Source organism: Ailuropoda melanoleuca, chromosome 4, assembly GCF_002007445.2.
Source record: "Ailuropoda melanoleuca isolate Jingjing chromosome 4, ASM200744v2, whole genome shotgun sequence".
Classification (NCBI taxonomy): Eukaryota; Metazoa; Chordata; class Mammalia; order Carnivora; family Ursidae; genus Ailuropoda; species Ailuropoda melanoleuca.
Window position 1 is genome coordinate 9,654,813 of NC_048221.1, and position 21,364 is coordinate 9,676,176.

At 49.4% G+C, this 21,364-nt stretch overlaps 1 protein-coding gene and 1 long non-coding RNA gene across 5 annotated transcripts in view; one reads left to right on the forward strand and one right to left on the reverse strand.

The window, feature by feature from the left end:
- Positions 1–101: 101 nt before the first annotated feature.
- On the forward strand, positions 102–21,152 carry LOC117801862. Its single transcript, XR_004624628.1, has 3 exons — positions 102–180; positions 19,231–19,461; positions 21,018–21,152. It is a non-coding gene; the product is annotated as an uncharacterized LOC117801862 (long non-coding RNA).
- Positions 12,887–21,364, reverse strand: part of ADGRL1 (adhesion G protein-coupled receptor L1) — a 43,677-nt gene continuing 35,199 nt past the window's right edge. For 2 of the 4 annotated variants that reach the window (XM_034657894.1, XM_019801570.2), the window contains 10 exons: positions 20,988–21,197; positions 20,672–20,892; positions 20,444–20,510; positions 19,925–20,016; positions 19,218–19,386; positions 17,918–18,046; positions 17,633–17,729; positions 17,410–17,538; positions 17,216–17,233; positions 16,038–16,780 (listed from right to left, as the gene is read on the reverse strand). In XM_034657894.1, the coding sequence (XP_034513785.1) occupies positions 16,038–16,780; positions 17,216–17,233; positions 17,410–17,538; positions 17,633–17,729; positions 17,918–18,046; positions 19,218–19,386; positions 19,925–20,016; positions 20,444–20,510; positions 20,672–20,892; positions 20,988–21,197 (1,875 nt within the window). Of the gene's footprint in view, positions 16,781–17,215; positions 17,234–17,409; positions 17,539–17,632; positions 17,730–17,917; positions 18,047–19,217; positions 19,387–19,924; positions 20,017–20,443; positions 20,511–20,671; positions 20,893–20,987; positions 21,198–21,364 lie in introns of all 4 variants that reach the window. The other 2 variants (XM_034657893.1, XM_034657895.1) reach the window with 2 other exon arrangements.

Below are 21,364 nucleotides of genomic sequence, written 5' to 3' on the forward strand. Positions count from 1 at the left end.
CGTGTGGACGGGCTTATGCAGATTTTCTGAGAGGTGATTGGCTAGGTTGGTTGCGGGGCGGGAGGAGAGGAATACTTAACTGGGGATTCGCCGCAGAGGAGCGGAAGTCGGCTGCCGGTGTGCGTGAACCCTGTGTGGAGAGGAAGGAGGAGTGTTTGTAGCCCCGACGTCGGTCAGCAGGTGAGCGTTTTCGGCACCTCCTCTAAGGGGCTCCCGGCCCCTCAGGCCCAGCGGCGGGGGAGTGCGTTGTGAACGTCCTCTCCTGAGGGGAGACCGAGCGGCGCTCATGCGGCGCGCTGGGGCCGGGGCCCCGGCAGTGGCACCTGGTTCGAATCCCGCTCTCGCCTCCTCGAGGGCAGCTGGGAGGTTTAAGGTGGACAGCGCCGTCAGGGGGAGTCCGGCCTCTGCCACTCAGTCTCCCCTACCGGTGAACGGGGCCGTTGAAAACTCACGGACTTGACTCGTGACTGCATAATACAACTAGAAACTTCTGTCTGCACCCCCTCGCCGGGGTCGGACCACCGTCGCGCCGTGCCCGGGAGACTCCAGCGCCTCTTGGACCCACCCTCTGCTTCCACCCGCGACCAGTGGAAAATTAACGCGAGCCACATTTCTCGCTTCACATTTTTCTAGTAAGCACATTAAAAAAAAAAAAAAGTAAAGAAAAAAAACAGGTGAAGTTAATCTTAATGTTATCTTTAACCCAGTGTAGCCAAGATCTTATTTCGACACGCGAAGGGTGTAAAAAATACAAATGAGAGATCTTCCTTTTAGTAAGTACCAAGGCTTCGAAATCCCGTGCGTTTTACCGTTGCAGCTACATTTTCATCGGAAAGAGTCGGTCTGGCTTTAGGTTTCATAAAATTGATAGTTGAAAATGTAGGTTCACAGGCCCACGCCGTCTGTTCCCAACATACAAGTTTTCCAGGAGCTCGATGCACGTCGCGTTAATCAGTTAGAATTCAGTGATGGGGAAAGTTCTGTGCTGCAGTGGCACGAATTGCGTGCCGGTGTTTATGAGCCCCTGTGGCAAGTGGCTGCTGTATTCCTGGACAGTGTAGATGTGAAACAAATTGGATCAGCCACTCTTAAATGTGAGTGGTTTTCTATTCTTGGGATTAGAATATTGTCTTCGAGACTCTGCATGCTTTGTTTCCTACTACCATTCCCTTTCCTCCAAACCCAGCTTCAGTTCAGCCAAACTCTCATTTGGTGCCTTACAAATCTGACCAGGCATTTCTGGTGCGGAACCTCCACCCAGAACCTCTTCTCCCGGCTCTTGGCATGACTGGCGCCTTCTTGTCATTCAGGTCTACCTATTCAAATGTGCTTTTCTCAGAGAAGCCTTCGCAAGGGTCCCCTGGCCACTGTTCAGACTCATAGAGTGTAGGCCTGAACAGCACCAGTTCAAGCCACTAGCGTTTCTTACCCTGCCACGTCTGTGGTGTTGGTACAGTTGTAAGGCCTCATGATGCTAGGTACTTTTTTTTCTTTATGTATGTCTACATTTCACATTAAGTTAAAAAAAAATGTTTTGTGGTTAAAAATATTGACCGTTGTTTTTCCTTTGAGATGATTTGCCTGCAAGAAAATCCCCATTTATGATCAGCTGTGATTTCTTGGCAGTCATTGGGCATACTTGTGAACTTTTGTGACTGAAAAAAATCTAATTTTCTGATTATTTCTAAATGTAATTCAATTGTTTACATGAATACTAAATTTAATGATGAATGAAGTTGCCATGATGTTGTTTTCTAGACATTTAATTAAATATTTATTCATTCCAACTTTGTAGTTTTCTTTTTGCATTGTGGAACTTTTCCCCACCCCACCCCCCGACCTTTTCGTACACCCTGAGAAGCTCATCAGCCACAAACATGTCTTTGGTGCTAATGAAGAAAATGGCTCTCTTTCTATAATGAGTACTCCGTACAGCTGGCTGAATAATCTTCAATTGTAAACCAGATCGTGTCATTACCCTGCTTAAAACTTTCAAAAGCTTATCATACTTAGAATGAAACCTAAGATCTTTACTGTGGCTTATGAGGCCCTGCACGGTGACCTCAGCTGACCTCTCAGGCCTCATCTACCAGTCTTCCTCTTGTCGCCACTCTCCAGTCTTGCTAGCTTTATTTACTGTCTTTCAACACACCAAGCTTATTCCTGCTGCAGGGCTTTGCACTTGCTGTTCCCTCTGCCTGGAATGTGCTGTCTTTAGACAATGCGTGGCTGTCTCGTCATCATTTATGGTTCAACTCAAATGTCCCCCTCAAATGTTCCCAGGCCACCCTAGTTTAAAGCATCCCTTCCTTAATTGTATCACCCTGTTTTATTATCTTAGTAGTATTCAGTCCAGTACTTAAATTGGTTTTAGAGTGTGCATATCTCTTATCATCCCTCAGTAGATTGACAACTGATTGAGGGTAGAGATCTCTGCTGCCTCACATTGACTTCTGAGGGTATTTAAAAGAATAAATTCGTATAAAGGGCTTAATATAGTACCTGGAATGTGAAAAGCACTCCATGACATGAACTGTTAGTAGTACAAAGTGATAAGGAGATAAGTGTTTATTCTTCCTACGTTATATTTCAGGTGCACACACATTTGGAAATGTAGAAGAAATGCTACAACAAAATACATTTTTACCCATTACCCAGCTTAAGGAGTCAAACATTAGAGAAGCAGTTGGAAGGTCTTGTGTACCCCTGTCTCAAACCTAGTCCTTTCCCCTTTTCCTCAGATGTAACTACAATCCTAGATTTACTGTTTGGTTTTCTGTGCATGTTTGTACATCTTTATATACATGTGTCTTTAAACAATATATAGTATAATATATCATGTCCTACAATTTTATATAAATCTGTGCAAAAAAAGTTACCATTCTAGGCATGAGACTGCTGTCTTTAGAAAGGCCTGTTTGCAAGGTTGGCCTTTGACTGGTGTCTAGGAACTTGGATTTCAGGAAGGTTCCTGTCATCCCGTAAATGATAAGAGTGCCTCATGGTGCCTAAACTGTACAATGTGGTTTATGTTGAATACCTTCTTTCCTTCTGGAGTCTGGAATTTTGGTACTTGACCAGCCCCCAATAAATACCCTGGGCATTGAGTCTCTAATGAGCTTCCCTGGTGGGCAACAGTTCACACGTGTTGTTACAACTTTCTGTAGGAACTAAGTGCATCCCATGTGACTTCACTAGGTGAGGATTCTTGAAATCTTGTGCCTGGTTTCCTCTAGACTTCACACTGTGTGCCTTTTCCTTTGGCTGATTTTGCTTTGTACCCTTTCACTGTGAGAAACCATAGCTGTGTGCTATATGCTAAATCCTGTGAGTCTTCCCTAGTGAATCATTGAACCTTGGATGATCTTGGGGACCCCTGACCGGATATATACTTATAGCTTGAGGTAAGCAAGGCACCTATGGCCCAAAATTTAAGGAGGCATTAACTCTTGGGGTCACACGAGTGTCCAGCATGTACCTGTACAACCCTGAGGGTGCCTCCTAAAATTTTCACTCTATACACCCTGCTTTCTTCACTCTAGTCCCAGTCATTACCTTTTAAAACTTTCTTTTTTTGTCCAGTGTAATGCTTTTGCAGTTTATCTACACTTACATGCATGTAACATTTTTCACTGCTATAGCCGTGCTGTCTGATGTGGTAGCAATTTAGCCACATGTGGCTGTTTAGATTTCAATTAATCAAAATTAAAGTTCAATTCCTTAGTCCCTCTTAGTCACATTTTGTGCATTTAATAGGCACCTGTGGCTAGTGGCTACCACATTAGACAGCATGGGTAGAGAACACTTGATGGTCACAGAAAGTTTTCTCGGACAGTGTTTACTTATCCATTTACCTCTTGCTTGATATTTAGGTTGTTTCTCATTTTCTGCTCTTACAAACAGTCCTTCAGTGGTCACTGTTATATATGTCTCCTTGTGCACACATGTAGGAGTTTTCCTAGGATGCATATCTAGGAATTTAAATGCTGAGTTATGAGAATATCCATCTACTAGATACTGCCAGTTTGTGCTTCAAAGTGATAGTTGGTAGTTCTTAGTCCCACCAGTAGTGCTGCTATTGCTCAGTGTCCTTATCAACACTTGGTACTGTCAGATTTTTACATTTTTGTTTTTCTGATGGGTGTTCATAAGTGGTTTCAATTAGCATTTTTCTATTACTAGTGAGATTGAGCTATTTATATCTGTTTATTGACCATTTGTCTTCTGTGAATTGCCTCTTCATATCTTTGCCCATTTTCCTGCTGCATTGTTATATCTTAATTAGTACAGAAGTTCTTCTTACATCTCATACTTGCCTTTTCATTTGGTTGGTGTCTTTTGATGTTCAGGATTTATTTTTATTATGTTAATGTCATAAGGGTGATCAGTAGTTTGTGTTTTTTGTGTTTTGCTTAAGAAATCTTACCCTGAGGCTGATAAGATATCCTGTGTTTTCTTTTTTTTTTTCTTCTTTTTTAAGGATTTATTTATTCTAGGAGTTAGCACAAGCGGGAGGGGCAGAGGGAGAGAGAGAATCTCAAGCAGACTCCCCACTGAGCACAGAGCCCAACATGGGACTGGATCCCATGACTCTGAGATCATGACCTGAGCCGAAACCAAAGGTCGGGCGCTCAACCAACTGCACCACCCAGGCACTCCATCCTACTGTGTTTTCTTCTGGAAGTTTTACTTTTCATGTTTAGCTTTTAAAAAATCTACTTGGAATTTATTTTTGTTTATGATGTGAAGTAGGAGTGTGATTTAGTTTTTTCCAGACAGAAACCAGTTGTCCCAGTTTCTTTTACTGAGTAGTTCAGTGGTTTTCAAAATGTGATCCCCTGCGGATCCAGGAGATAAACTATTTTCATAATAATTCTAAAACGTTACTTGCATTTCTCATCAGCACTGTGTTGTCATGCGCCTTGGTGTTACAGACCAATGTTTGGGTAGAACTGCTGGTGCCTTAGCCGGAAGTCAGTGCAGTAATTGTCATTTATTCCTTACTGTTACTACACATTCGATGTTAATTCCACTTAAGAGTGTCCTTGAAGCAGCAATGAAAAGTAGTAATCTGTGTTAAAACTTAGCCCTGGGGCGCCTGGGTGGCTCAGTCATTAAGGGTCTGCCTTCCGCTCAGGGCGTGATCCCAGAGTCCTGGGATCGAGCGCCACGTCGGGCTCCCTGCTCCGCTGGGAGCCTGCTTCTTCCTCTCCCACTCCCCCTGCTTGTGTTCCCTCTCTCGCTGGCTGTCTCTCCCTCCGTCAAATAAATAAAATCTTAAAAAAAACCAAAAAACTTAGCCCTGTGAGCAAGTCTTTCTAGTATTCTGTGTGGTGAAATGGGAAGTTTGCATAGAGCACTTTATTGCATGCTGAAGAGTGAGGTAATGCACTTGTACAGTTGTTTGAGTGGAAGTGGAACTGGTGACTTTTTTCATGGAATAATATTTTTACTTGAAAGAATGACAGACTGCAGTTATTCAGTTAGGATATTTTGTGGCTGTTTTCTCAGAAATGAATGAAGTGAACTGGTCACTTCAAGGACAACTGATGGTTTGTTGCCAATGATAAAATTCAAGCTTTCAAGCAAAATTGTCTTTGGAAAAACTTTTATTCACTGTCAGCCTGACAACTTCTCAATATTTAAAGATTTTTCTGATGAGATCAGTGGTGATACTACAAAGATGATTTAAAAAATACTGTATAGTGAAATGTAGTAGTTCAATAGATCAGTATTTTCCAATAGACCGATGGGTTTCAATGTAACAGTGTGATAAGTTCATTGATACAGTTTCATATTCCTCATTATAATTAACTTGAACATACTACTACTTTTTGAGTTTTGGTATAAGTAACAAAGTAAAATATCCCCAATTAGCTAAAAAGGATATAGCACTCCTGCCTCTTCCAATTATATATCTGTGAGGCTGAATTTTCTTCATGTACTTCAATCAAGACAGCATATTGTAACAGATTGATTGCAGAAGTCTGTGTGAGAATCCAGGTCTCTTCTATTAAGCCAGACAATAGGAGCTTTACAAAATGTAAAACAAAGCCATTTTTTTCACTACTTTGGTTTTTAAAAAAAAAAAATTTTTTTTTAAAGATTTTATTTTTATTTATGTGCCAGAGAGACAGCCAGAGAGAGAGGGAACACAGCAGGGGGAGTGGGAGAAGAAGGAGCAGGCTCCCAACGGAGGAGCCCGATGTGGGACTCCATCCCGGAACGCCGGGATCACGCCCTGAGCCGAAGGCAGACGCTTAACGACTGTGCTACCCAGGCGCCCCTAAAAAAATTTTTTTTAAAGGCAGAGCATGTGTGCATGTGGGGGCGGGAGGGACAGAGGGAGAGAATCCCAAGGAGACTCCTCTCAGTGTGCGAGCCTGTCACGGGACTCAATCCCATGACCCTGAGACCACAACCTGAGCCGAAATCAAGAGTCGGACCCTTTAACCAACTGAGCCACCCAGGCACCCTCGACTACTTTGTTTTTAAAAACATATAGTTATTCTCGGGGTGCCTGGGTGGCACAGCGGTTAAGCGCCTGCCTTCGGCTCAGGGCGTGATCCCGGCGTTATGGGATCGAGCCCCACATCAGGCTCCTCCGCTAGGAGCCTGCTTCTTCCTCTCCCACACCCCTGCTTGTGTTCCCTCTCTCGCTGGCTGTCTCTATCTCTGTCAAATAAATAAATAAAATCTTTAAAAAAATAAAACAAATAAAAACATACAGTTATTCTCAAAAAACAGGTTATTTATGTTAACATCTAATGGATTTATTAGCTAATTTATATATTTAAAAATTGTCAGTTTTAATTTCTAATTTAGTTAAGTATACATAGATATAATCCTTATCCCTTTATTTTTCAAAAGATTTTTATTTATTTGACAGAAAGCACAAGCAGGGGGAGCAGTAGAAGGAGAGGGAGAGGCAGGCTCCTTGCCGAGCAGGGAGCCCAATGTAGGGCTCGAGCCCAGGTACCTGGGATCACGACCTGAGCCGAAGGCAGCTGCTTAACCATCTGAGCCACCCAGGTGCCCCATCCCTGTCCCTTTAAACAACAGCTCTTTAGGATCCTCATTAATTTTTTTAAAAAAAGATATTATTTATTTATTTGAGAGAGAGTGAGAGAGAGCAGAGCAGGGGCAGGGACAGAGGGAGAGGAAGCAGACTTCCCGCTGAGCAGGGAACTGAATATGGGGCTTGATCTGAGGACCATGGAATCATGACCTGAGCCAAAGGCAGGCACTTAACAGACTGAGCCATCAGATGCCCCTCATTACTTTTTTTTAAGGAGTTAATTTTTTTCCTTTTTAATTTTTTTTTAACAGCAGTTTCAAGTTCCCAGGAAAATTGAGAGTAGAGATTTTAATATACCCCCAGCCCCACCTTCCCTCATGCATAGCCTCCCCCACCATTAATATCCCTCACCAGAGTGGTACGTTTGTCATAGCTGATGAACCTACATTGACACATCATTATCACCCAAAGTCTGTAGTTTACATTAGGGTTCACTCTTAGTGTTGTACATTCTATGGATTTGGACAAATGTATGACACATGGCCATCATTATAGTCTCAGAGTGTTTTTCCTGTCCCCCAAATCTTCTGTGGTACACCTAGTCACCCAAACTCTGCTCATTAACTCAACCTCTGGATGAATCCATCCTTTCCCTAGTGATTTGTAACCTCTGTCTAGAGCAAGTTTCCATCCAGTCATAGATCTCTTCCATGGGCCTGTTTGTCTCTTCCTGTTTCAATATTACATTGTCTTAAATATTACCATATTAGAACCAATCTTTGTAAGGCTAGTTCTAACACCTTGTTCTTTATTCTTTCAGAGGTATCGGTTATTCTTGGTTTTTGTTATTCCACAGAAAGTAGGACACACAAATACTTCTTCCTATTTACAAAAGTAATATATTGGGGGGGGGTGGCGCCTGGGTGGCTCAGTCAGTTAAGCATCTGACTCTTGATTTCGGCTCAGGTCATGATCTCAGGGTTGTGAAATCGAGCTCTGCGTTAGGTTCCACGCTCCGCATGAAGTCCGTTTAACATTCTCTCTCTCCCTCTGCCCCCTGTCCCATTCTCTCTCTCTTAAAAAATAAATAAGTAAAAATAATATGTTTAAAGAAATAATTTTTTAAATAGAGAATTACAAGAAAGTAAAAATTACCCCTGTTAACATTCTGATGTATAGCTTTATATTCTGATATTATATGTGTGTGTATATATATATATATACACACATATGTAATGTGGTTGTTTTTTTTTTTTAAGATTTTATTTATTTATTTGAGAGAGAGAGAGAGACAGCCAGCGAGAGAGGGAACACAAGCAGGAGAAGTGGGAGAGGAAGAAGCAGGCTCCCAGCAGAGGAGCCTGATGCGGGGCTGGATCCTAGAACGCCGGGATCACGCCCTGAGCTGAAGGCAGACGGTTAACGACTGCACCACCCAGGCGCCCCACACATATGTAATGTTAACCTCAAAAATAAAACTCTCAGTTTTACCAGCAAAAATGGGCTTGAGAATAAGAGAATTGCATTTTGGGAATTGCACGCTGTGACATAAGCCATAACCATAGGCAATTCTAGATAACAAACGAGAGGTATGCTCTTTTGTAGAGAAAAGGAAATTGGGACGGCTGTCACAAACCAAAAGTCCTTTGGAGTGAACTGGGAGTTCTAAGTGTAGTGGCTTTTCATTGGCTGAATTATCTGTCTCTCCAGGGCTGCGCTATCGCAGGGCTTGTTGGTGGGGGGAGAAAGTCTTCCTACTCCTGGGGTAGCAGTGTCCGCTTGCCAGGTACATCTCTTCCTGTCCAGTCTGCGAAAGACTACTAGTGGTGGGGCTTGAGAGCTCCCCCTTCTGGCCTCTTGACTCCGTTTTAGTGAGGTTTCCCTTTATGTTTCGCAATATACACACATGCATGTGTTCACATGCACACATATGCACAAAGTTTTATGTAACTATACACACTTTGCATGTATATGTCATTTTAAAAAGGTGGGGTCGTTCTTTACCTTGTCTTTTATGTCTGAATTTTTACACAAAATCTTATGAATATATTTCCATGTCATTTAATGTTCTTCTGCATCGTTGTTTTTAATGACTACATGCATTTTTTTTTTAAGATTTTATTTATGTATTCAACAGAGATNTATGAATATATTTCCATGTCATTTAATGTTCTTCTGCATCGTTGTTTTTAATGACTACATGCATTTTTTTTTAAGATTTTATTTATGNAGATTTTATTTATGTATTCAACAGAGATAGAGACAGCCAGCGAGAGAGGGAACACAAGCAGGGGGAGTGGCAGAGGGAGAAGCAGGCTCATAGCAGAGGAGCCTGATGTGGGTCTTGATCCCAGAACGCTGGGATCACACCCTGAGCTGAAGGCAGATGCTTAACAACTGCGCCACCCAGGCGCCCCTCTGTAATGATTTTCTGTGCTGAAATTTTATTCATTGTGTTTCACTCTAAGAAGCCTGACCACAGTGAACCTTCTTGCTGCTAAGTCTTTATGTGCACATGTGATTCCTTAGGAATGATTCCCAGGAGAGGACTGGTTGGGTTACAGTGAGGGCTTCAGTTGTGAGAGGGTGGGATCACTTAGATGGAGGTGGAGGGCTGTGGGAGACAGTGGGACAAGACAGATAGAAAAGAGTAGCAGTGGCAAGGGCTTTGGTAGGAGAGTCCTGATGAAGTGAACATGATGTAAATGGCGGAGGGAGAAGCCAGCAGGGGCCTGTCATCACTGCTGGTTTCTATGATTGATGTTTGAAAGGGTAAGGGAAGAGCAGAATAAGCTGGTGGATGTTGTGGGGATGGAGGACTAGCCTCAGCCTGGCTCCCCCCAGGCCTTTCCAGCAGTTTGTGGGAGAGAGGAGGTTTTCTCAAGGACAGAGGGCCCCAGTGTCTTTAGTCTTTTGGGAGTCTCAAGAGAATCTTCTGTCGCTCTGCATTAAGGCCTTCCCACTCTGGACTGCCTTAATACTAGCTACGTGGGGACTGTTGGGGTGTGGCATGGTTAGTGGGCATCTCCTCTGGTGTGGGGAGCCAGATAGTCAGCCTCCTTTATTGGGTACCGTGTGGGATGGGTAAGCAGTGATGGGGAGTGGGCAATTGCAGCTGAGTACGGACATTCCTAGAAGCAGCCCCTGGGATCAGAAGACCAAGATGGAGGCCTGGTCCAGCTCTCTTATTAGGTGAGTGAATGTTTGGACATTCTCTAACCTTCCTGGGCTTCTGCTTCCTCAGCCATAAAATGGGGCTAACACCTGCCTCATCTCATCATTGAAAGGCTTAAATTGGGGCATGGAAAACCTCTGCAGGATACAGACCCTTTCAGCTGCCTAGTAATCGTGTTGAGTAAGTCAGTCGCTCTAAATTCAGTTTCCTCATTTGATAAATAGGGATAATAATATATACCTTGTGATAATTAAATTAGATGAAATATAGGAAAGGATTTTGAAGTGATAAATCAACAGAAATGTTACTGTTCGTGGGCATGTGCAGATGGTTGCCCCAGGTATGTACCACTACAGCTGCCTGAGTGTCACAGGCATCCGGCACGGCAGATTTAGATTCTGCTAGCAGAGAAGGGTGTGTGCCATGCTGGGGAGAGTGAGGGACAGAGACATGAAAGAGCTGGTCATGTTGTAGAATCTCGTGCCGGGATTTGATTTCAGAATCAGAGCATGAAGTTAAAATCATATATAGTTAAATTTAATTATCCTTTAAAGTCCCCAGACTTGCTCACAGAGTGTCTCTCAGTAAGTCCAGAGCATCAGCTCCTCTTCCAGGATAGGAACAGGTTGCCTTTTCTTGGGTCGGGTACCCAAAAACCCTGAACTTAGGTTTCAGGACCATGCTAAATTAAACCTTAGCATTGCACAGTGAATGGCACATGGGAACTGAGAGCAGTGGAGGAAGTGGCAGATTCATAGTTCCCATCATTCGTAACTCATGTCTCAGGCTCACTCGGGTCTTATGTTCATTTCAGCTTTCCATCCTTTTACAAATATTTATTGATCACTTACTGTGTCTAATGCTGTGCTAGACACTGGGGAACAGCAGTGAAAAAAACCAGACCATTCTGCATTACATTCTAGTCGTGGAGGGAGATAATAAGCCAAAAATTTCTTGGTTTGCTAGATAGGAGTGCTCTGGGAGACAGACAAAACAAGATGTGTGGGTTAGTGGGTTCTGGAGTGGCCAATTGCAATTTAAATGGAATCGCCTGGGAAACTCTGATTTTCATAAGCCCTGCGGGAGAATAAATGAATGCTATGGAATGGCCAGTGCAGGGGCTCTGAGGCAGGTGCTGCCTGCATGTTTGTGTATAGTGAGGAACCCAGTGTGGCTAGTGGAGGGAAGGAGGAGAGCCATGGGGATATCTGATGTTGTAGAGCCGTTATAGGTCATTGTAGGCTGTTGGGCTGACCCTTGGCCTTTTGTCTGGGCAAGAGAGGATTATATTGAAGAATTTTGAGCAGAGGAGGGACGCGATGCTTACCAAGATCATTCCGGTTTCTGTGTTGAGAAAAGCCCGAGGAGGGACAGGAAACTAGTTAGGGGACTGTTACAGTGGTCTTGGTAAGACAACAGTGGCTTGAACCAAGGTGGTAAGAACTAGTTTACTGTGGATATTTTGAAGTTAGAACTACCATTGCACTTACTGTCAGATTGGATGGGGTTTGAACAAGGACATAAGTACAAGGGAACCTCCGAGGGTTTTATTCTTGAGTCTCTGGATCGACTTGCTCTTAATTGAGGTGGGGGAGATTATGGGAGGACCTGGGGGTGGGGTGGGACAGGTTTGGACAGGTTAAGTTTGAAGTCCTACCAGACACCCAGGGGGAAATGTGGAGTGGGTAAGTTAGATGTGTATGAATTTGGAGCTCGAGGGTAAAAGTTCAGGCTGGAGCTCTGTTTGGGAATCATCAGTTTATAGTTACTTAAAACCATGCTACAAGGCTGAGATCTCCCAGGGAATGAGTGTAGGTAGCTGGGCTCACCAATATTAAGAAGTGGGGAGATTGGAAGGAACCAGCTGCAGAGACTGGGAATGAGTGGCTAGAGAGGTAGGAAGATAATTAGGGGAATATGGCATCCTGGATGCAGATGTTGAAGGCAGAGAGGCGTGGAGAGAGATGCTCGTGCTGTTTGAGTAGTCATTCCTCTCTCTCTCAGCACTGGCAGCTATATTTGAGAATGTGAAGTACACATGATGCAATTCCACCTTGTCATGTTTGAAAATGCAACATTGCAGGGGTGCCTGGGTGGCTTAGTCCGTTAAGCAGTTAAGCTTCTGCCTTCGGCTCAGGTCATGATCCCCAGGGGCCTGGGATTGGGCTTCCTGCTCAGTGGAGAGTCTGCTGCTCCCCACCCCCTGTGCGCGCTTTCAAATAAAGTCTTAAAAAAAAAAGAAAATGCACCATTCCAGCTGCTGTGGGAGTCTAGGAATGGCTGTTGGAAGGAGACAGGCACAGCATACAGTTCCTCTCTTCTGCTCTAAATACAGCTTGAAGGGCCTCTGAGACTTGATATGGCAGTGGCCCAGCCCAGGGAAACTTGGGCATGCATCTAGACATTGTAAACCAGTTTTCTCATCTGTATAATGGAGATCTGATAACCTCCACCCTAGAACATTTATGAGGATTCAAAGAGAAACTGCACCTGAAGTGTTCAGCCAGGCCCAGGAACTTAAAAAATTCTCTGTAAACGTTAATGATGCTGTGACTCACCAGGCTTCTGCCGTGGGTTCGAAATGCCTCAGTGCAGGTACCTCACTGTGTCAGCCTCCTGGGGATACTTTGAGCAGATCCACTCACCCCTTTCTTACCCCCCAGTGAGTCACACCACTCTTGTCATTCCAAGAAATCTTAATTTCTTTATTGTTTGATTTTTTTTTGACTCAACAATTTTTTTTTAAACTTTTTGTTTTTTTCTGAAACGTTCTTGTTATGAGCCTTTTGTTTTGTTCTCATTAAATGCACTCGACCCAAAATTGGTTTGGCATATCGAAAAGGAGACCAAGGAGGATTGGGGTGGGGGAGGGGGAAGGAAGGGATGGGTGAGGGGGAGGAGGCCCGAATGGACACAGAGAAATTGAGGGTGAAAGAAGAGGAACACATCGACAGTGAGAAAGACACAGGGAAAAGGTGGAGACAGAGAAAGGAAGGCAAGGGAAACAAAACAAAAACAAAAACACCCCCCCCCCCAAAAAAAACCAGAGAAAAATATTAGATTTAAAAGCAAATGAACTCAGGAGCCCAAGGAAGGGAGTAGGAGAGGAAACCAAGACCCTTCCTTCTCTATACCGTCCCAGCTGGGGTGGGGTGTCAAGGCACCAGGTCTGGTTGGGGTGAGGGGACACCTGGGCTCTTGGGGGTAGCTTTGCATTGGGCTGCAGTGGTGTCCAACCCCACCAGGGGGCCCTGCCATGCAGCTCTGAGGCCTGGGAGTCCACCTTGGTGATTTTGGCTAGAATGGGAACCTAGGGACCCACCCCGCCCTCTCTCCCCTTGATTGTCAGTGTCTGGAGAGAGAGGAGGAGGGCTGCTCAGGGGCGAGGAAGCAGATTCCTGGTATACCTTCAGTCCCCCGGGAAACTCTCCGGCCAAGCCTACTCTCCTAGCCCTCTTGCTGGTGTGAGAGGCAGCCTCTAACTCTAGCTGGACTGATGCCAGGCCAACTCCATCATCCCTCCTCTCTTGCCAGCTCTTCACAGACCTCTGGCTGCCCCTTCCTACAGTGGAGTTCCTGGCCTAGTAATGCCAAGGAAGGCCACAGCTGTCTGGGCAAGACTGTCCCTTATCCTTATTTCTCTTCCCCATCCAGACTTACCCATGGTCTTCAGTTGAAAGAGGTTAAGCCTTCTTAACTGAAAAAGCTAGAGATGGAACCCAACCCTGCCTTCTCCCCACACCTGTCTCCCTACGTGGGACAAACCACCATCTTTGGTCTGACCCCTTTTCCCCTAACTGATGGGGACAAGCCAGCCCCAGCTCCCCAGGAGAAGGGAGGGACTTTCTAGCAGCAAAAAGGGTTCCTCTAGCCACCTACCTGTCCCTTTCCCCCAGTTCCTCCCTAGAGCCCCCCCCCTTAACCCAAAGAAGTTTATGGCAGCAGCAGGCTGAGACCCGAAGATGTTTGAAAACTCATGGCACTTGTGAGAAAAGAGGGAGGGACAAAAGAGACAAGAAGGGGTCAGAGTAGAGGTGGAGGGCCACCCCTGGGAGAATGGCAATGACAGGGCTGGGCTGCTGTGGTGATGGGACTACCCTACTCTCAAAGAGTTGGGGGGTGGGGTGGGAAGGCCAGGGTGAGCAGCTGGAGGAGGGTGCTGGAAGAGGTACTCAGGAGACATCCCCAGCCCAGAGCTTCCGGAGTCTAAGGTTTGGGGTAGAGTGCCCGGTACAGGGGTGTCCTGACTGCAGGCCCTGGTACCTGGCTTTGCCTCCCCCACAGGAGGGTATAGGGTAGGGAAGATGATCTCTCACCTTTGGGGCCCCCCTCCCCCCAAGAAGACAACTTCATCACTCCCAGCCTCCCTGTCACACCCACTACCTGCTGCCTTCACTTTTTTCCCCCCATCACCCACTCTAGGTGGGAAGTCAGTCCCTTCCTCCTCAGCCCAGAGTCCCAGAAGCAATATACAAGAAGCAGGAACTCAAAGGGACAGTGCAGCCATCTTGGCAAAAGCATCTTTGGGTGTGAGGGTGCCTCCCCCGGGCCAGTGGGGAGGGGAGGGGGAGACAGGCCCCGGTCCTGGGGCAGGCAGTGAGGTACACGCCCCAGGAGGGCTGACTGATGCCAGGGAACAGGCGGAGCAGGGAAAGAGGCGACAGAAACGGTGCCGGGAAGGAAACAGGTTCTTTGTTTCGCTGTTGCTTCTAGATTTTGTTTTCTGTCTCTGCATTGTAAAAAGCTGCTCTGGCGGCCCGCCCACCCCGGCTGGGGATGCACACATACACGGAGAAGTCCTGGCTGCCAGGGCCCGGCGGCGCCACTCTGCTCCGGAGAAAGCCCCGGGCTGGCTGGGCCACAGGCTCCCGGTGGCTTCAAGTGATGAGATTTTCTTTCTTTCTTTTCTTTTTTTTTGTCTTTTTTTTTTTTTCTTTTCCATTTCGTTGAAATATTTACAGCAATGGGGGAGGAGGAGGAAAGAGGAAGGGGTAAGATGGCCCCCTAGGGAAAGATCCAAGCCCAGGACCCACTCCCCAGGGAGATCCAGACCCAAAATCTGCTCCCCAGATAGCCGAGCCCACAGGACTGGGAACTGCCCAAATATGGCCACCCCTGTGGGCTGGGGGCCCTGCGGGGAGTTGTGCTTCATCAGGAGTCACCCCAAGGGAGGGGGTCACTGGGTGCACTTGAGGAGGCTGATGGGCAGGCTTGCTGGGGAGGCAAGGACGAAGAGCAGAGGGAAGGAGCTTCAGAGAAAGTTCCACTTTTAAACCAGCAGCCACAACTGCCCATTCCTCTTGCCCTGGGGCTTTCTCTCGGGCCAGAGAGGCCCCAGTCTTCAGGAGTAGGGAACTGTAGTGTAGGTGGAACCTGTCCATCTGTCTGCTCCCACTGCTCCTTCCTGGTGCAGCTGGCAGCATTTTTGGCTGCAGAGAGAGGAGCAGCTGACAGGTTCCATTCAGCAGGGCCCTTGGCCCAGGGAACCCAAAGCCCTCATTTCCCTCTAGGGGGAAGAAAGGTAGGGGACACGGGGAAGTAAAGAGTGGGCTGCACCCATCCAATTTCTCCTTCCTTACTCCCTTGGGGACCTCTTGGCTCCTCCTTACTGCACTTCCCCCAAATCGAGCTGGTGCACGTGGCTGGTAGGAAACCCTGTCTGTGAACCCTGCACCACAGGCCCCATGGCAGAGCTCCTGAGGGGCCTAGAGGGCCCACGGCTGAAGGGCACCTGGAGAGAGTGGCCCACCAGCCACTGCCTCCGTGAGTCTCCCTCTCCCACTGGAGCCCCACCCAGGGTTCCCTCCCTGGCCTGGGCCACCAGCCCCTGGTCCATGAGGTCCCTCAGAGACTGGTGACCAGCTGCATCTGCCCATCCCCATCGGGCCCTGGCCCCTCGAGGCCCGGGGCCGCCAGGTAGCCCTCGTGGCTGGGCCGCCGCACCTGGTAGTAGCCCTGCAGGGGGTTCCGGGCCACCAGGGCCGGTGGGCGCGAGGTGTAGTAGATTTCAGGGGGACCGGGGGGTGCAGGCGGGGGTGGGGGCAGGGCCTCACTGGGCCCCTCGGGGCTGCTGTCCGGGTAGGAGGGCGAGTCCCGCAGGTTGGCCCCACTGGCGTAGAGGGAGTCCCGACCCGGAGGGGAGGATAGGGGCCGGCTGGTGGCCCCATCCTCCGCAGTGCAGCTCTCCGACTCATCCAGATCGCTCTGGTACAGCACCGACTGGGCCCGGGGCAGCAGCAGCGGCTCCTCCAGGGCCTTGTAGAGAAGTTCGATCTCTGCCCGGTCAGCACCCCCGGGCCCGCCTGCTTCTTCCTCGCCACCACCCCCTGGCACAGGTGGCACAGGGGGTTCGGGTGGTGGGGGGCCCTTGGCCCCACTGCTGCTGCCCCGCAGGTTGTTGTGTACCAGCTCTGAGATGATCATCTTCTCGAAGGCAGCAGCATCGGCCAGGTTCCGGCCTCGGGGTGGCTCAGAGGCCCCATCCCCTGGAGGGAAATCCCCGCTTCGCAAGGAGTAACTGTTGTTGAAGTTGCCGTTGAGGGGCAATGTGTCCATGCCGCAGGCTTCCCGGCCTCCCAGAGGGTGCTCTGCAGGCAAAAAGGGGCCAGCTCAGGAGGAGGGGGGGCAGTGACAGGGGTGTGGGCACATGGGAGAGGGGGTGCCTGCTTCCCCCGGGGCTGGGATCTCCTATTCCCATTCTTCCTCACTGGTAGTGGGGACATCAGCCCAGCAGCAAGCTGGAGGAACAGAGGTGGGGACCAGTTCCCTCTAGGTCTCTTCCCACCTGGAGGCTCAGAATCTCAGCAGTGTGAAGAGGCCTAGTGACCAGTTGCATTTCCTGTGCTCTGACCATCACCACCTTCGTTGCCTACCTGAGGGCCAAACATAACCCCCTCCGGCTGTATGTGTGTGGGGTCGGGGGGGGGCACCCGAATTCTCCTCCCTGAGTGAAGTCATCCCAGGAGGCCACTATCACATTCCCCTCCTGGCCTCGGAAACGTTACCAGGCAAGTCACACTTACTGGGTTCCCGGTAGCTCCCTGTAGATGCCGGCCAGGAGGGAAAAGAGAGAAGGTGAGAGTGTGCTTGGAAAGTCAAGCCCAGGCTCCAATTCAGGAAGCACTAGGATACCCCAAGCAGAGACCCTCGGGATGCAGACCCCACCACACTCCCTGACCGGGGCTGTCACCCTCTTCCTATACCAGAGTGCTCTCACCTGGGGAGTTGAAGACAGGGGGTGAGGAGGGATTAAAGCCCACCGACTCGGCGATGAGGGTGTTATAGGGGCTGGTGCCCCCACGGGGCTGCAACACGGGGTTGGTCAGCAGGTGGTTCCCCATGGTACCTGTCCAGAACATCAGAGGTCACAAGGTGGCCCAGAGACACTGGTCCAGGAATCTTGAGGGATAGAGTCAAGGGCAAGGGACGCGCAGTCTCACCTCGGTTCAGGGTGGGGGTGCTGTTGATGTCGCCTGCCATGAAGGAGGACTCCGTCTGTTTCCTCACGGTGTCATTCCACATCCTCCGGATTCGGCTCTGGGGACACAGCCTGGATGTGAGCCCCCTACCCCCAGACTACCCATCCTCCAGGATCTTTCTGAGGCCAGTCGCCTGCTGAGCACCACCAGGGACCTGGGCTGAGCGCTGCCCTGCCTCTTGGGCCCTTGGGTCCAATACTCAGCCCCAGGGAGCCCTGCCTGGAGCCCTGGCCCCTGCCCAGGTACCTGGGTCCCTGTGTAGTAGCGGGTGTTGCTCCGCATGGCTGAGGTCTTGAGTGAGCCGTGAGCGCCCCCGGGTGGGGAGCGGATGCAGCAGTAGGAGTGACGCAGGCACTTGCTGTACTCCTTGTGCACCTGGGGGAGGGGGACACGCAGCTGGCAGTGGGTGCCCCTGCAAGCCTCAGAAACCTCGTTGTCTCCTGTCCCCTAGCAACCAGCCAGTTAGGCAGGCACTCTCCCTGCTCAGGCTCATCCTCCTTTCTCTACTTCCACTGAGTTTCTCATTCATTCACTCAACAGATCTTTAATGAGCATCCGCTATGTTCCAGGCATAGCTTAGGCCCCAGGGATGGTACAGAACAAATCATTCACACAGCCCTACCTCCAAGAGCTAATATTTTGGTAGACAGAGACATATGTACGTGCAAACAACAGCACACTGTGTAGGATGTCTGATGCTGCTGGGCACTACGCAGACCAATATGGCCAGGAAGGGGGTCAGGCAGTGCTGGTGGGTTGGGGGATGTGGTGGGGGTTTGTAAATTCAAATAGACCAGGGGAAGTCTCACTGAGGAAACATCCCAGCAAAGATCTGAAGGAAACAGGGGAGCAGGCCTTATAGATGTCTGGGGAGGAACCGAAACAAGCCCTGAGGAGGGTCCTGTTTAGGTGTTGTTTTTTTCCAAGATTTTATTTATCAGAGAGAGCGCACAAGCAGTGGAGAGGCAGAGAGAGAAGCAGGCTCCCCGCTGAGCAAGGAGCTTGAGGCAGGACTCCATCCCAGGACCCTGGAATCGTGACCTGAGCTGAAAGCAGACGCTTAACTGAGTGAGCCACCCAGGTGTCCCCTCTCCAGGTGTTTGAGAGAAAGCAGAGGAAAGAATGGCTGGAGGGGAGGAAGGGAAGGGAGGGCCGGGCAGGAATCTGTGAGCCTGGGGGCTCCTGTAAGCATGTTGGAAAGGAAACTTTATTACCACAGAATTTACAGTTTATCTTGTAACTACTGAATAGAAACCTTCTGTCTGGGTGGTACTCAGTCCTCTCCCGCCCACACGCCTGATTTGTGCCCCCACATCGTAGGTGGGTGGGTGGGGGTTGGTCCTCTGTTACCACAACCCTGCCCTGTGCTCTCCCAACTCCCCAAATCCATCCTCTCTCGCTCCCCCAGGTTGCCATATCTTGCTCTGTTCCAGAACCCTCTTTACCCCTGCCTAAATCCTCACTGCCCCCAAGCCCATGCTCCCCTCACAGCACGCACAGGTCCCACTGCAGAAGGCAGGCACTTGGACCCCTTCCCTGACCTCACCTTCTTCTGTAAGGCGCAGTGAAAGACAAAGATGAAGACCCCCTGGAAGGCGTTGAAGGTGGTGAAGAGATAGGCCATGACCACGGACTCCTTATTGATGAAGAGCAGGCCGAAGGCCCAGGTGAGGCCCAGCAGGAAGAGCAGCGCGATGGCCCCCAGGGCCCAGGATCTGGGGGAGGGGACAGGAATGTCAAAGTCCTTGCTAGTGGAGAAACCTCCCCCGCTGCTCTGGGTCCCTCTTCAGGTAGGTCTGGGTGCTATCTGCAAAGACCCACCTGGGGTGAGTAGGCCTTCTGGGGGAGGGGAGGCGGTCATTGCTTACACAGTGGTACTTCCACCCAGCCTGGGCCTGAGGTTGGGGTTTGGGGTTTTGCAAAGGTCAGTCATTTGCCTTCAGCCTTAGGCCATATTTCCAGACCCTTCAACTATCTTTTGCTGCCAATTTCTCTTTAAGTTGCCTTGAATTGGACTTACCTTTTCAACTTGACCTTGCCCTAAGAAGTTATGTCCCCAAAAGCACAGATTGGATGTCTTAATACCATGTTTTCTAATACTTGTTAAGTAGCTATACAACAAGCACAATAAAACGCCATGTCTGTCCTTAAAATCACATCTTGTGGTAAAATCACATTTTAGGAAGCGTTGGGAGAGACCAGGCCTGGTAGGGAGCCATCAGGGGCAGGGGGAAGTGGGGAAGGGGTGCTCACTTAATGTTGTCCAGGCGACTGGAGTCGGGTTTGAGCACGGATGAGCTCCGGATCATCTTGTGCAGGGTCACCATGAGGAACACCAAGTTCACCTGGGGGGTGGGACAAGGGGAAGGGCTAGGCTGGGGGGGTCCTTTGGGGTCCCTCCACCTCCCAGTGCAAACTCCTGGCCAAGTCTCCACCTCAACACCCCCCTTCCTCAGGGCCTCCTCTGCTGATGTACCTGCCCTCAGGTGCCCGCTGACCGGTAACAACTGTGTTAATGTGGCTCCTCGTGGTGGGAGGACAGGGCCCACAGCCTGACACAAGGCAGGAGCTCAAACCACAGTTTCTGGATGGACGGGCTTTGGTGCCGGAGCTTTACAGACCTGCTCTGTTCTTGTCCTCTTAGCTGGCTGCTCAATTTCGATGGTTTTCAAACCAGCCCTTTCAGGGCTTGGGGAGAGTGGGGGCGGGGGTCAAGACTAGCTTGTGAGAAGGACGGAGACGTAGCAGTGGGGGTACCACCTTCCCACTTACCACGATAACAAAAGAGACAGGTCCAATGAAGCTCCAGATGAAGTAATTGTCGACTCGGAGCCAGCAGCTGTAAAGGAAGTAGGGCTGGGGTAGGCAGAAGCGGGACTGCCCTTCCCTCCCATCCTAGCCCCTGGGGATTCTGCAGATTGTGAGGGTCCTGGCCCCAGGGATTCTGCTGAGCAGAGCCAGGCAGGAGAGACCCCGGGGGATGAGAGGAGGGACACTCACGCCTTCTCGGTGCCATAGCTGCGGTAGTCAATGGCCGCCGCGATGCCCACCACCAGGGCCGGGAAGCAGTAGCCACCCAGGTAGTAGTACTTGGTGCGGGAGTACTCGCTCTCGAACACTTCCACCAGCAGCAGGTAGAGGTGCACGCCCTCCAGGCACAGCCAGGAGAAGGCGGCCAGGAAGAAGTAATGCAGCAAGCCGGCGAAGATGGGGCAAGCGATCTGGGGGCAGCAGGGAGGGGCGCCACAGGTGAGGGGCTTCCTGGGCCAGCACTGGCTCTCCTCCCACCTGCCTCTGCCCCTGACCCCTGGCCCACCTCATACTGAGTCTTGTCTATCCCGACCAGGAAGAGCAGCTCGGCCAGAAAGAGGTTGATGCACAGGTTCTTGTGGATGGTGTTGCGGTCGGTCTGCAACCCCCGCAAGAAGCAGAAGGTGGAGATACAGATGGCCAGGCAGACGAGGGAGATCACGATGCCCACCCAGGTGATGACCGACAGGAGCAGCTCATTGATGCGGCCCTGGTACTGGGGGAGAGGAACACAGACTCGCTGAGCACTTCTGGCCTTGCGCTTGGCCAGGCTCACCCTGGGCTCAGCCAGGTGCCGGTGACAGACAAGGCCACAGGCCGTGAGTACCACCAGTGCTGCCCATCTGGCCTTCTGCCCCCTGGCCAGCTTGCTGGCCCCCGCCC